Source organism: Orbicella faveolata, unplaced genomic scaffold (genome assembly GCF_042242905.1).
Source record: "Orbicella faveolata isolate gen_17 unplaced genomic scaffold, um_ofav_v1 contig_46, whole genome shotgun sequence".
NCBI classification, from domain to species: Eukaryota; Metazoa; Cnidaria; class Anthozoa; order Scleractinia; family Merulinidae; genus Orbicella; species Orbicella faveolata.
Genome location: NW_028301576.1, coordinates 6536286 through 6551155, shown reverse-complemented (window position 1 = coordinate 6551155; position 14870 = coordinate 6536286). Strand labels below are relative to the sequence as shown.

The 14870-nt window shown below is 39.9% G+C and overlaps 1 protein-coding gene and 1 long non-coding RNA gene across 2 annotated transcripts; both read left to right on the top strand.

Annotated features, from left to right (window-relative positions):
* The first annotated feature begins 226 nt into the window (after positions 1 to 226).
* Positions 227 to 7265, top strand: LOC149098154 (uncharacterized). The gene is made up of 3 exons (XR_016203782.1): positions 227 to 838; positions 1159 to 1228; positions 7139 to 7265. It is a non-coding gene; the product is annotated as an uncharacterized LOC149098154 (long non-coding RNA).
* Positions 7266 to 8559: 1294 nt separating this feature from the next.
* Positions 8560 to 11731, top strand: LOC149098153 (uncharacterized). Its single transcript, XM_089277337.1, has 2 exons — positions 8560 to 8583; positions 9719 to 11731. The coding sequence occupies exons 1-2, from the start codon at positions 8560 to 8562 to the stop codon at positions 11729 to 11731; spliced, it is 2037 nt and encodes a 678-aa protein (XP_089133463.1).
* The last annotated feature ends 3139 nt before the right edge of the window (positions 11732 to 14870 follow it).

Here is a 14870-nt window from a genome sequence, read left to right as displayed (position 1 = left end):
ATCTTTAACCATTTTAATTTCCTAGGCAGAACCAGGAAGTTTGTTTCAGATTTGCCAGCCAACAAAAATTTAGTGTTTTCTTAAATAATTTTACCATACAGTATTGATACCTGCTTTAAGAAGTCACTACAGAATTGTCTGTTATTAAATTTATAAACACGTCTCGAATTTGCTGGTGAAAAAAATAGTTTGTTTTATGTTTAACCTCCCTTTCTGCCAGGTGAACTCGGATATTGAAGAGAAAGTGCGGCCATTTTGGATTGCAGTGTGTAATTCTTGAACGCTGGTGCACTATGACATATTGGAAAAATCTTAATTCAGATAAGTTCACCCTTTCCTTATTTTACTTGAATTTGTCGTCGACCACTTTAATAACTGTGTCATTCCAAGTATCCTGTAGAGAAATCTAATCGGAAGTAGTGAAAGATTAAATTTTGATCCTGTGGTGAGCGTGGGACAAAGTATTGAACATCTCAGTTCGTGACGGGATTCGAACCCATAAACTCTTGGATACCGGTTGGGCAACGAGGAATTGTTCTGATGTCCGAACGAATTCTTAAAAGTAACACGATTGCGAGAGATTTGTTCATCAATTTCAACAAAGTAATGCTTTAGAAAAGCACTGTAAATGTGTATTTAGGGGCAAATATTCGAAATTAGCACAACTGGAGATCCTATAATCGTTGAAAAGTAATTTAACTTGTTGTCTTTTGCTCTTCTTATCAGCAGGTTGAATGCAAACATCGTTTCAATGGAAAGTGTAGCCATGCTGGATCAAAGTGTGTAAGCTTTTGAAGCCTGGTTCAAGTTGACAGCCATTGAAAACACCTTTTTTCAGGTAAGTCGTTTTGTTCTCTGTTTACCATTGAACGGTTTCAGTCCAAAGGGTGACCATATAAATGCCTTCCTGACCCTTGTTATAAGTATCTCAGTTGGAGAGAAAATATTGCAATCAGGATATATTGTAACTAGTAAGAAGAATTTTACTTGAGGATTGGAGACTTGTCCAGTGACATAATGGAATCAAAGTTAACAGAATAAAACAACATGCTGGTGTTAATAATTATAACTTTCGTAAGAACATTGTGAAAACAGTAAGTGTTAAGTGATACAATCAATATTAACCAGCTATTTTGCTGATGTTTCCTTTCTTTCTAGGTTAAATGCAATTTCAAAGAAATATGTAGTCATTTTGGATTGCAGTGTACTGGCTCTTGGACCCTGGCCTGTAAATATCTTACTTCAGATAAGTCGTTTTCTTGTTTCTCTAGTCGTTTATCATTAACGGATTCAGTCCAAGAGTGATCAAAATATAACCTCATCGTACCTCGTTGCGTTGTCAAGTATGTTACAAAGGCAATGTTACCAAATTCATAAACTAAGAACAAAAGAAATGTATGACAATCAATCCGGAAAATTAATATTTTGAGTACGAGACTGAAGTGAAAGGTTGAACATCGCAATTTATTATTTTAAAGGACAACTTGAAACGGACCAATATTCTCCGCAATGTAAAATTGAAGTGCTTTTTCCTGACATTTTGAATTCAAATTTAACAGAATAAAAACGTGGTGGTGGTACTAGTAATTGTTACAAATTTATTTTGATATAAACATTGTGAAAAACAAAGATTCTAAAGTGGCATTTCAGCTTACTCTCGGCTTGGCTTTGCGAACGAAGACTGTTTAAGGAAGTGATCCTCTTATGTTGCAGACAGAGAACCATGTACGACAATTTACGAGAACAATTCCAGTTTAATAGTACAATGATAATTTGCAGTGCGAACAATGCTTTCCTTATACGAGGCCACAAATGAACTTTAAAGGTGATTCATTTAGAGAGCGAATTGCTCAAAATCAAATTTGTTTTAAAATAGTATTGCCAGGCATTCAAGAACGAACAGCAACTTAATTTATAACGACTAATAGAGCTCATGACTTTATCGGCATGACAATTCTAATTGCGCTTTGGCAAACACGATCATTTTTTGGTGATCAATGTTCGAAGCTTGACCAAAATCTATATAAACATGCCCTACTTTTTCGTCTGTGTAACTGATATAAGTACAGTGTTAAACATGGAGGTGAATGAAAAAATATCATCGCCTAGGGCAAATTAGTGTCTTGCTACACCATTTAATATGGAAAATTAACGTTTAGAACAGAGAAAACAGAATTAATTTTTCAGGTGGCTGAAAATATTTACGAGCGTTGTTTGGTTTCGATACGTACTTGCATGTGTCCGGGCACAAGTGGGCTCAAGCCTTGAGAGAAATGTCATGTTTTCGATGTAGCGATGTTTCACTGACATAGATTTCAAAGTGTACCTTGAGTATTTTCTTTTTCTCAAGAAAACAACAGTTTGTTGCATGTGAATAAAGTTTTTGTGTCAGTATTCAAGCAAACAATAAACAAATAACATTCCAGCTAGAATAAATATGTGACGCTAGTCTCGCAGGGTAGCTGAAATGATAAATTGAAGTAATGGTCGATACATTTTGAAACAAACAGCAAAAAGAAAAAAATGGACCCAGAGAAAAATAGATAAATAAAACAAGTAATATACACAGGTCAAAAGGTGCCAAAACTACTGTTTACACATATGAAATGTAGTAATGAAATGGAAATAGATAAAATAGAATCGAAAACTGTAGAAAGCTTTGAATTTACATAGTATGTTAATTGCTACACGCGCAGTCTCCCGCTTCCTTGGAATGTCGTTTTCCATAATAAATAAACAATCTTTAATCTAAGCAGGAGCCATAACCGGGAACGGAGACCGTAAGTCTCTGGATCTGCGCGCACCTAATGATATGGAGCACGTTGGCTATGTTTAGAACAAATTGCGCCACCCTGACGACATACATCCGCGCGGATCCACGCACATGCCGTGGGTTCTCGCGTGGATGTTGTCTAAAGAATAAAGTTGATGTAAGAAATCTCTCTACGCTGGTATCGAGGTAATTTGTGAATTTCTCAAACAGTGCTTAATCATAACCAAAACCTGTTTTTGATAGTTTCTTATTATTTCTGCTCGTTTGGCAAGTTTGCAAAAGTTTTTGGAAGGAAAGTCCGACACGTACAAGTAGCTCCAGGGCGTGCACTTTAAAGTCCGAGTCGGTGTTGTAGCTAATGGGCAACAAATCTTGACAAAGATTTCTTTCGTTATCTTTTGTGCTGAGATTCTGCAACAATTTTCACCAACGCCAAAAGGCTACTATCGTGTGTGTTTCTTCAAGGTAGTGAAATTTTACACAGCTGCGAAAATAAAATAGACAAGGAGTTTTGATAACTCAGCCAACAAAATCGAAATCGTTATTCGAGTTGATTAAAGAAAGCGTCATCGTAATTTTGCTGATTATTCCTGCTGTGTTCATATATTTTCAGCTAAGCAGTTTAATATGTTCTCAAACATTTATCAACCTTGAACATATTTAAAAACTAGAGATATTATTGCGGAAGTCCAATTTGTCATGTTTACTGACTGTACAAAACACGCATCGGCGGGCGCTCTTATTCATCGACAACAGACAATTTGTTGAATTTTTACACAAACAAAGCCTCGCCGTATCTACAGACGTAAACTTATTGGGCCTTGATGAAATATCAAGTGTTGCTTACAATTCAGGCGAAATGCAAACTTGCAATTTTTTACTACTTTTCGGTTGTGATAGACTCTGGCGAAATCCCAGCAAGCGTGTGGCAAGAGGAGGGAAACTTTGAAGTCCTAAAACGCTGCAATATCCAAATTTTTCCAACTAGTTTTTTTGCTGTGTTACGGAAAAGCTGTTAATCTTCAGCGTATCTGAAATTTACAGTGGAGTAAAGTGGAACTCTTGTAAAAGAAGCAGCGGTACGCAACTTGGTCTGAGTGATATAAAACGGGACATACCTAAATTCGGCATTGTCTTACTTCAGTCGAATTGGAGCAGCTTACGACGAAAATAATTAAACAAAATTCCAACAGACATAAACGTATTGAGTTGTGGGCCAAAAGCATAAAACATATCGGTAATTTCGGATGCCGTTTTCCCCGCGCTACAACCGCAAAAATCCTCGCAGCATGTACGCGCGCTTTCCTTACACGATGGCGCAATTTGTTCTAAAAATAGAAAAATTGTCCCATATCATAGGGACAGCCCCAATACTAGAAATGGCGCGTGCTTACGGTCTCCGTCGTCCCCGATTATGACTCCTGATCTAAACTCATTTTAGCAACTCAGTGTATAATTTTCACATCGATTCGACATAGGGAAGATTAGTTCAAAGTTATTGCATTGAAAAACGTTATTATCATAAGTTAGAAACTAGTCTCAGTGCAGGATCGGAACCGTGATTTCACAAGAAGTATTTACAATCAGTATTGCTGAGGAAAGGTTTCAAGACATAATTATCATTAAGGTTTAATTTTTGCTTTGGAACTTTTGAACAAACCTTTTGAATATTAATCATATTCGTCTATCCTTTTCATCTTTTATATGGAGTTCTTAAAATGAAACAAATTTTAGAACATGCAAAGGGTGAAGGTTAACTGAGTGTCCCTTTCCATGTTCATCAAATTATAAATGCTGTATAGTAATAAAAGATATATGCAGTATGTGGTGATTAATCATCTAGGAATGTTAATTTTCGTGCAATAACTTGTCAGGTAAAAATGATATCGTGCTTTTGAAAAGGACCTCCATCTTGGATTTCAAAATTTTGCAAATATGTCAAAAAGTTTGAAAATACTAAAAAATATGGTGATTCAAATTTTTTTTTTAAATAAGACTTTGTAAAAGCCAAAGCAATCTCTAAAACATAAACTTGAGCTTAGAAAGGTACACCCAAATTCATAAAACACCTTTGAGTGTGCTTGTTTGCCACAGGAACGTCAAGAAAAGCAGTGAACTAATTGACACAACAAAACGTTCCCTGATTGTTTAAACAAGGAGTTACCAAGTTTAGTTATTTATATTGACCTGCGTCAGTTTCCATTGTTTTCACTTTATCAAGATACTGGAAAGAGCATTGACCTAAATACTATTTCGAGACGCATTGGCAATAATTAAAGTGAGATAAGAAAGTACTTAAACACAATACATTTGAACATGGTTAATAAAGGGAAATGGTTATGAATCATGGCAAATTTCTTTGTTGTATGTTTTTGTTGGCTGTTTGGGGCGGGGGAGGGGGTGGGGGGGGGGGGGGGGGAGGTTGACCCTGCACAAAATCTGGAAAAATCCAAAAAGTGGTTATGTGTGCTCATACAACTAACCAATAGAAACATTGCGATTACGTAATTCATGCACAGTCTAGGAGCATAAAACAAAAAAGATGTACAGGGTCAAAGACCTTTCAACATGACTCTTGTTAGCCTGTTTGTTTGCTTTTTTGATGTTTGGTGGGATTCTTAACCATTCCCTCTATTAACGATGATTTGAACAAATGCAACTGTCTTAAGGATATGCTTGAAATTGTATCGATGACCTATAAGAAACTGGAACCGAGAATCAAACACGTAACCGTGAGGAAATTTAGTCGTGGACATGTTAACAGGTCGTTAATAATTTGCAGCAGGAAATCATTTCACATCATTGCTGATAAAGGCTGTATTTTTACCCCGCATTTGTAAGTCTATTTCTTAGCTGGTCGGTAATAGCAGATCGAGTTTTGATGTTGTTTCCGAAGCAATATTTGTTTTTCAACTCCTTGGCAGGCGAGTGTACTATGGTTTCTGATAGTTGAAAAAGCGACGCTTTGGTAAGCAGTGAAAACACAAGGTCAATTTGCAAGGACCGACGTAACCTAATAAAAAAAGAAGTACCGGATCCTGTCCCTGTAAAGGATGTAATTGGACTTGGTGATGTCGGACTACTGACAAAGACACTAGGCTGATAAAAAGGTTTGAGAACCACATAATCAATTCATATATTTCGAAAAGCTTAAAAAAAACGTCCAGTGCCTTGAAAAGATTGCAGAGGCTTTGTTTTTGATTTTTCGGTTTTACGTTCTTTGATCAATAATATCAATACTTTGGAAGCATGAATCAGTGGTACTCAATTAAAAGTTAAAGGGACACAGTCAGCTGGAGCACATGCGCATTAGATACCATTTGATTTCATAGTTAATTTGCATATCACAGAGACACGATCCATACTGTTTTTTAACCAAACATGATACACTTTTTCAAAGTGAGAAAACTAGTGTCCAGGTCAGCGCGGTCCCAAAGCTGACTGTGTCCCTTTAAGGATACCAAAAACATAAAAAACCATCTTTGACAAGAGGTGCTGTTTTCTGTAAGCGATAATCCAACCAAGTATTAACACAGCGGAGAAGGGCTTAATGAAAATGAAATTTACAATTTTAACTTTAACATTTCTAGGTCCAGAAATGTTTTCTAACAAAAGAATTCACAAAGTCAATCATTCTTCATAATGATTTCATGAAAACGTTTTATTGTGATCACTCTTGATCATTATGTAAGAATTAATAACCAACAGTTATTGTGCTTGACAACGGTACAGTAATCTGTTTATCATTAGTACAAGTCTACCGGATTATACTAATGCAATACTGCATTCTGATTGGCTAAGGTATATCTTGTACGATCATCCATTACTATTCAGTGGTTGAAGATTGTCTGCAAAACAGGGACATTTTTTCTCGTCTCACCGAAGTTTCGGAAGAGGATTTAGAAATATTGAACGGATAATCAAATTCTCCAGAAGGCTCAGTGAAACAAGGCCATTTGCCGTCACAGCACTCGCAATTTTAGAAAAAAAAAAAACTGATAATCGTTCGGACAAAGCTGAAAGATGGACTCAAAAGACAGTTCATTCTGCGCTCGATAACACTATGGTGACGTTTTAAAGTGTAGAGATTTAATTGGCAATCATTTAGTAAGAGTTCTATACTTAAACGACTAGTTCATTTTGCTTAGTACTTGTTTATTTTTTTCTGATGCCAAAAGCTAGCGTTACCTTGTGAACATTTCATTATGTATGTAAGTACCGTAAGTTTTATTTGGAAAGAAAATATAGAACAAGTAGGAGAGTATCGCAGCAGCACCCTCACTCCGACAGTTCATCGCATAATAATACATGTTGATTCTGCGTGACACATTCTGATGAACTGTTAATATTTGATTCGATCAACAGGTAGCCTGAGGAATAGTAAAGAAAGTGAACAATGATACACCACAGCGAACAACTGGCTAAAAGACAAATGCAGAAACACTTTCAAATAAATTCTCTTTGAGCTTGGAAATAAACTTTAAGAAAAGCACCTGTACTCCGTTTATCGTAAATCTGTTGATCCTCAGAGTAAGTTACGATGGAATAGTTGAATAACAAATGAAGCTGACGTGAATATATATAATATTAAGTCTGTATGAGGGAAGAATAAAAAGATAGAGATTTTCGCAAATAACGAAAGTAAACTTAGCTGATGTAAGGAAGGTGCAAAAAGCAAATTAAAGACTAGACTCCAATAAGCTCTTACACCTTCCTGTGATAAAATATTATTTAGAAAATAACTGTAGAAAAAAATATGCCGCAGAACCAGAAAGGTGAGTGCGGTTAAACATGTGTCGTTGTCCTTTACTTTGCGTTTAAATTCAGTTTTATCCAATGAACATTACTCATTCCCAAAGCAGAGGGCAATGCCAGAAAAAAATCGTCAGATAAAAAAAAATCGTGAGATACCCCTACACAAGCCATTGTGCACAGTAGTTTATTTTCGGCCAAAAATCCCCCACCATCTTACAGGGAAAGATTGTTCGAAGAGTCCTAATTCCTGTCCCCCAAAACCCCCGCTCCCCTGATTGAAACAATCGCGAAGGAGGATTAAACCTCGTCCATAATCCTTTACTTTCCTAGAGAGAATATTCGGAGAGGAAGTTTAACTCTCATCCATAATCCTCCACTCGTCCTTTAAAGTTCAAAAAGGGGTTGTAGTATGAGGTAGACTTCCTCCCAAAGTACTTTTCTCTGAGAGGGTTAGAGGTTAAGAAGTAGCGGTAAGACTAAACTACACTGTGTCGACACTATGGGCATAAATAAGCAGTCTAGTCTTTCAGCCATTTCCTAAACCTTGACCATCTTAAAGAAAATTACTTTGGGAGGAAGTTTTACTGAAAATGTAACCACTTTTGACTTTTAAAGAAAAGATTAAGAGATTATGGTTAAGACATACACTTCCCTCCAAATCTCCTTCCTAGGAAAGAAGAGGATTGTAGAAAAACTTTATTCCTCACGCGCGATTGTTTCATTCAGTGGAGTGGAGGTTTGAGGAACAGAAATTATGCTCTTCAAACAGTATTCCCCGGTAAGATAGTGGGGATTTTTGGCCAAAAGATAAACCAATGTGCCCAAAATATCGTGTAGGGGTATCTCTCACTGACGATTTTCTAAAGGCATTGCGCTCCGCTTTGGGAAGAGAAAGTGTATCTCGGATTCAACTAAATTTAAATGCAAAGTAATTCTCCTTCCAAGCAGGGTAACGGATAATCACTGTTATTAATAAAAGCATTTCCACCTTGTTTTTTACGATTTCTAGAGTCATCACCTAAATTGAATATATGAATAAATTAACGATGGGAAGAGTCATCTTGCTCCCTGCTACCTCCTCTGGGGAGGAGCAAGGAGGGAAAAAGAGTCATCTTGCTCCCTGCTACCTCCTCTGGGGAGGAGCAAGGAGGGAAAAAGAGTCATCTTGCTCCCTGCTACCTCCTCTGGGGAGGAGCAAGGAGGGAAAAAGAGTCATCTTGCTCCCTGCTACCTCCTCTGGGGAGGAGCAAGGAGGGAAAAAGAGTCATCTTGCTCCCTGCTACCTCCTCTGGGGAGGAGCAAGGAGGGAAAAAGAGTCATCTTGCTCCCTGCTACCTCCTCTGGGGAGGAGCAAGGAGGGAAAAAGAGTCATCTTGCTCCCTGCTACCTCCTCTGGGGAGGAGCAAGGAGGGAAAAAGAGTCATCTTGCTCCCTGCTACCTCCTCTGGGGAGGAGCAAGGAGGGAAAAAGAGTCATCTTGCTCCCTGCTACCTCCTCTGGGGAGGAGCAAGGAGGGAAAAAGAGTCATCTTGCTCCCTGCTACCTCCTCTGGGGAGGAGCAAGGAGGGAAAAAGAGTCATCTTGCTCCCTGCTACCTCCTCTGGGGAGGAGCAAGGAGGGAAAAAGAGTCATCTTGCTCCCTGCTACCTCCTCTGGGGAGGAGCAAGGAGGGAAAAAGAGTCATCTTGCTCCCTGCTACCTCCTCTGGGGAGGAGCAAGGAGGGAAAAAGAGTCATCTTGCTCCCTGCTACCTCCTCTGGGGAGGAGCAAGGAGGGAAAAAGAGTCATCTTGCTCCCTGCTACCTCCTCTGGGGAGGAGCAAGGAGGGAAAAAGAGTCATCTTGCTCCCTGCTACCTCCTCTGGGGAGGAGCAAGGAGGGAAAAAGAGTCATCTTGCTCCCTGCTACCTCCTCTGGGGAGGAGCAAGGAGGGAAAAAGAGTCATCTTGCTCCCTGCTACCTCCTCTGGGGAGGAGCAAGGAGGGAAAAAGAGTCATCTTGCTCCCTGCTACCTCCTCTGGGGAGGAGCAAGGAGGGAAAAAGAGTCATCTTGCTCCCTGCTACCTCCTCTGGGGAGGAGCAAGGAGGGAAAAAGAGTCATCTTGCTCCCTGCTACCTCCTCTGGGGAGGAGCAAGGAGGGAAAAAGAGTCATCTTGCTCCCTGCTACCTCCTCTGGGGAGGAGCAAGGAGGGAAAAAGAGTCATCTTGCTCCCTGCTACCTCCTCTGGGGAGGAGCAAGGAGGGAAAAAGAGTCATCTTGCTCCCTGCTACCTCCTCTGGGGAGGAGCAAGGAGGGAAAAAGAGTCATCTTGCTCCCTGCTACCTCCTCTGGGGAGGAGCAAGGAGGGAAAAAGAGTCATCTTGCTCCCTGCTACCTCCTCTGGGGAGGAGCAAGGAGGGAAAAAGAGTCATCTTGCTCCCTGCTACCTCCTCTGGGGAGGAGCAAGGAGGGAAAAAGAGTCATCTTGCTCCCTGCTACCTCCTCTGGGGAGGAGCAAGGAGGGAAAAAGAGTCATCTTGCTCCCTGCTACCTCCTCTGGGGAGGAGCAAGGAGGGAAAAAGAGTCATCTTGCTCCCTGCTACCTCCTCTGGGGAGGAGCAAGGAGGGAAAAAGAGTCATCTTGCTCCCTGCTACCTCCTCTGGGGAGGAGCAAGGAGGGAAAAAGAGTCATCTTGCTCCCTGCTACCTCCTCTGGGGAGGAGCAAGGAGGGAAAAAGAGTCATCTTGCTCCCTGCTACCTCCTCTGGGGAGGAGCAAGGAGGGAAAAAGAGTCATCTTGCTCCCTGCTACCTCCTCTGGGGAGGAGCAAGGAGGGAAAAAGAGTCATCTTGCTCCCTGCTACCTCCTCTGGGGAGGAGCAAGGAGGGAAAAAGAGTCATCTTGCTCCCTGCTACCTCCTCTGGGGAGGAGCAAGGAGGGAAAAAGAGTCATCTTGCTCCCTGCTACCTCCTCTGGGGAGGAGCAAGGAGGGAAAAAGAGTCATCTTGCTCCCTGCTACCTCCTCTGGGGAGGAGCAAGGAGGGAAAAAGAGTCATCTTGCTCCCTGCTACCTCCTCTGGGGAGGAGCAAGGAGGGAAAAAGAGTCATCTTGCTCCCTGCTACCTCCTCTGGGGAGGAGCAAGGAGGGAAAAAGAGTCATCTTGCTCCCTGCTACCTCCTCTGGGGAGGAGCAAGGAGGGAAAAAGAGTCATCTTGCTCCCTGCTACCTCCTCTGGGGAGGAGCAAGGAGGGAAAAAGAGTCATCTTGCTCCCTGCTACCTCCTCTGGGGAGGAGCAAGGAGGGAAAAAGAGTCATCTTGCTCCCTGCTACCTCCTCTGGGGAGGAGCAAGGAGGGAAAAAGAGTCATCTTGCTCCCTGCTACCTCCTCTGGGGAGGAGCAAGGAGGGAAAAAGAGTCATCTTGCTCCCTGCTACCTCCTCTGGGGAGGAGCAAGGAGGGAAAAAGAGTCATCTTGCTCCCTGCTACCTCCTCTGGGGAGGAGCAAGGAGGGAAAAAGAGTCATCTTGCTCCCTGCTACCTCCTCTGGGGAGGAGCAAGGAGGGAAAAAGAGTCATCTTGCTCCCTGCTACCTCCTCTGGGGAGGAGCAAGGAGGGAAAAAGAGTCATCTTGCTCCCTGCTACCTCCTCTGGGGAGGAGCAAGGAGGGAAAAAGAGTCATCTTGCTCCCTGCTACCTCCTCTGGGGAGGAGCAAGGAGGGAAAAAGAGTCATCTTGCTCCCTGCTACCTCCTCTGGGGAGGAGCAAGGAGGGAAAAAGAGTCATCTTGCTCCCTGCTACCTCCTCTGGGGAGGAGCAAGGAGGGAAAAAGAGTCATCTTGCTCCCTGCTACCTCCTCTGGGGAGGAGCAAGGAGGGAAAAAGAGTCATCTTGCTCCCTGCTACCTCCTCTGGGGAGGAGCAAGGAGGGAAAAAGAGTCATCTTGCTCCCTGCTACCTCCTCTGGGGAGGAGCAAGGAGGGAAAAAGAGTCATCTTGCTCCCTGCTACCTCCTCTGGGGAGGAGCAAGGAGGGAAAAAGAGTCATCTTGCTCCCTGCTACCTCCTCCGAACATGTTGTGTGCGTTTGGCCACCCTGTTGCGACGTGTTTGGTGTTTTTGTCAAGTATGAGCCATCAGTTCGTAATATATCTGAAGAGGTCTCAAGAGGGTGGCCAAGCGCGCGCAACATGTTGCGTAGAACAATGTTGTGATTTGTTGGATTGACCTGCTGAGATCATTTGGGGGTGGTGGGGGTGGGGGTGGGGGGTTAAGATCTTTATTTAGTAACACACTTTGTTTAAGTTTTTAAGTAATGGACAAGGACACAAGATTTGGCCGCAAACTTAGTTTGCGGCTTGTTTATACATCCTTTTTTTCGTTATTGAATGATCTAATGTTGTAGAAGGTTTCAAGAGCTCTTTTTTGTGAGTCCTTTAATTGGCCCTTACACCTTCTTAACATAAGGAAAGGCTTTGCGAAATTTCACTTAAGTACTGTACTTTGATTCACATTGTTTTAAAGAAGAAAATGCTGATGAAAGCTACCTTGCAAGTCTTGTTTATTGCTTAAATAGTTTTCAAAAATTTAGTAATGTTTTTCCAAAAAGTCACATAACTCTTTTCGAAGACTTGCTCACCTCCTTTTTTAACATTTTATTTTAAGGTGGTTGAATTTAATATTGATCAGTGCTGCAGCCCATTTTCTTAACGGTTCCGTCTAATCTCTGTGATCCTGTTGACAAGAATTATCATTATTGATCAGTTAGAAGGCAAGTGTAAGTGCTATCTAGACAATTGAAAATACGTGCACTGAGACGTTATATGCTAATTTACCAACTGTACTGGGTTAACAAGAATGAGCGCAAAAATTTCAAATCTCTATGTCAAGTTTTTTCTTTCTTTAATTTCTTTTCATATACACAAGCTATTCGTATCGTTTAGGTTTGATAGGTTGCCATCAATATTTGGGTGCTACTTTATCACAAAATCCGTTAACCAGGATTCTATTATCATTCTATAGAAAGTCAAGTTAACAACGTGTTATGCTAAAATGAATAAGAACTGTAGATCTACTTCAGCTACCTTCAAAACAGCAAGGAACACACATGGTATCCATGGATACACTGACTAAACTTATACTAGAAAATTCGGCAATGTTGTCAGATTTGATATCAAGACAACATCCTATACAGTTTCTTTATTTCTTTATTCTCATCACTTGACTTTTTGAGAATGTTTTAAGACAGCTAGGAGAAATTGTTTGTTGATTTTTAGTTCTTGAGAATCGAAAAGTTCATTCAGTTCTACCTTGCCGCTATTTTCTACGTGACGACCACATTGCTTTTCCCCTGTCAATTTTAAACCTTTTTTATCCGTAAGACAAAGCATTCAACTTGACTCATTTACTATTCTATAAAGTGCCCATGAAATGATCTTTCGAGCTAAATCAAGCCATTCTTTAAGTGAACCTCAAATTCCTGTTTATTTGTGTAACTGAAGTGTGAAGAAACATATTTTAAACTCAAAATTGGTAGACAAAAAGCTCTATTTCGTTTTGGAGACTGATGGCAAAATCAGATTTGTAAACTATCTCGCTTGTCAGTTTCCCACTGTCAGACATATTAAACAGAGTGCGTTTATTTTATCACTGAACTTGTCGTGTATAGTAAGTCCTTTTATATAGAGAACGGGTTTGTTGGGGAATTTGATGCCTCGACGACACCTCTCTGAAGACCGTAGCTAGAAACGCTCCAAACATGTATGGAGTTACCACTTTTTATCGGTACTAACTGGAAAATTTAATATCCATTCACGACAAACAGAAATATTTTATTATTCTAGGCTATATTCTTTCCAGGAATCTTAAAGGTACTGAATAATTTTAAAATACCTTAAGCTATTCCGCAGCATTTTTAACAGAGTGTTGCCAAATTATTTCTGGTTACAATAAAGTAATGGAAAATCGAGAACTAATCCTCATTATGGAATAATATAACTTTACTTCTTGTTTACTTTTGCAACAAAGTGGGCAACACTATTGAACGCTGGAAATGGATAATTATAACTTAACTCACGTGTCTGCGTATTGAACATCTTATTTTTTAATGTCACTGTACAGAAAGAAATAAGGAAAAAATCAGAAATCGAGAGTGAAATTTGCCTTCCACCGCAAGAGTGGTTTTGCACGAGAACTCGTTTTCAAACAGAAGGACAAGGTAAACTCGAAAATGGCCTATTCACTGTTCCATCAAGACAATGATCCAAAGTTGATGACTTCCTTTCTTCTCATCATCTTGTTGAAATTAATATTATTGTAATTAACTGAAATTATTAATTGAAATTCTCATCATCTGCAGAAAGGAGAAATGAGCTGTCGATCACTATTTCTTGGAAATAATAGAGTTCATTTCTATAATCGACATAACACGTTTCAGTGATGAACGACTTTTTTACTTGAATTTGTTATCGCTTTCTAGGAACAATACCTGAAAACTGGAGCGGAGCGAATGCTGGAAAATCACATCTTCGTTTGCTCCGAAATCGTAAAGATATCTTTCTCTTGAATTTATAAACAATCCACCTCTAAATTACAGTTCAACAAGTTTCTCACTTTTTCTTCTATAAATCACCAGTTAAGAACATCACAACCTTTTTTGTACAGGACGCTTAAAACAAAAGTACTGTTTTTCCTTATCATTTTTCATGTGACTGTACCATGCAAGGAATTAAATTCGCACTCCTGTTATTACTTTGGAATTTTTTTCCCATTTTTCTCGTTGAACTTCTTAGTCGTCATTTAGTTTTTTTTTTAATAAAAAATGCTAAGTCGAGCTGCCACAAATTGCAGCCGCTTCATTTAATGCTCTAAAAAAGGGACTGTATCGAGATGAAATCTACACAATATGCCACAAGAACAGTTCTTACAATTTGTCTGTGGGTAATTTATAAAGCCAGAATTCCTAAATCAAACGTAATGGTTATTTTGGGGCATCGATTTCCCTTCTTGAACATGTACTGCAATTTTGGTGTCAAGATTGAACTTAAGCAAAGTTTTCAAACACGTGAATCCAATTCTTTTCTTTGACCTTTTCCAATAAGAACGCCGCAAAGAGCTTGCAAATTGTACATTTCTTCTACCCACCCTCCTCTTTAACAATGCATAGAGTCAGCTTTAGTCACGACTGAAAACAATCTGTTGCTGGTGTTTTGTGGCGCTATTTCAGCCCACAATCCGAGTGATTTGACAAAATAAATCTTACGTTTAATATTTTTTCCACTTAAAAGTATGAAACATTCAATACTTAGTTGCTACATTCTTTCTCGTATATTTTTATATGCGAAAGATGAAAATTTGGCAATAAATA

Coding starts and splice junctions, on each gene's coding strand:
- LOC149098153 (XM_089277337.1), top strand. CDS start 8,560: ATGAATAAATTAACGATGGGAAGA. Junction 8,584..9,718: donor ATAAATTAACGATGGGAAGA/GTCATCTTGCTC, acceptor AGGAGCAAGGAG/GGAAAAAGAGTCATCTTGCT.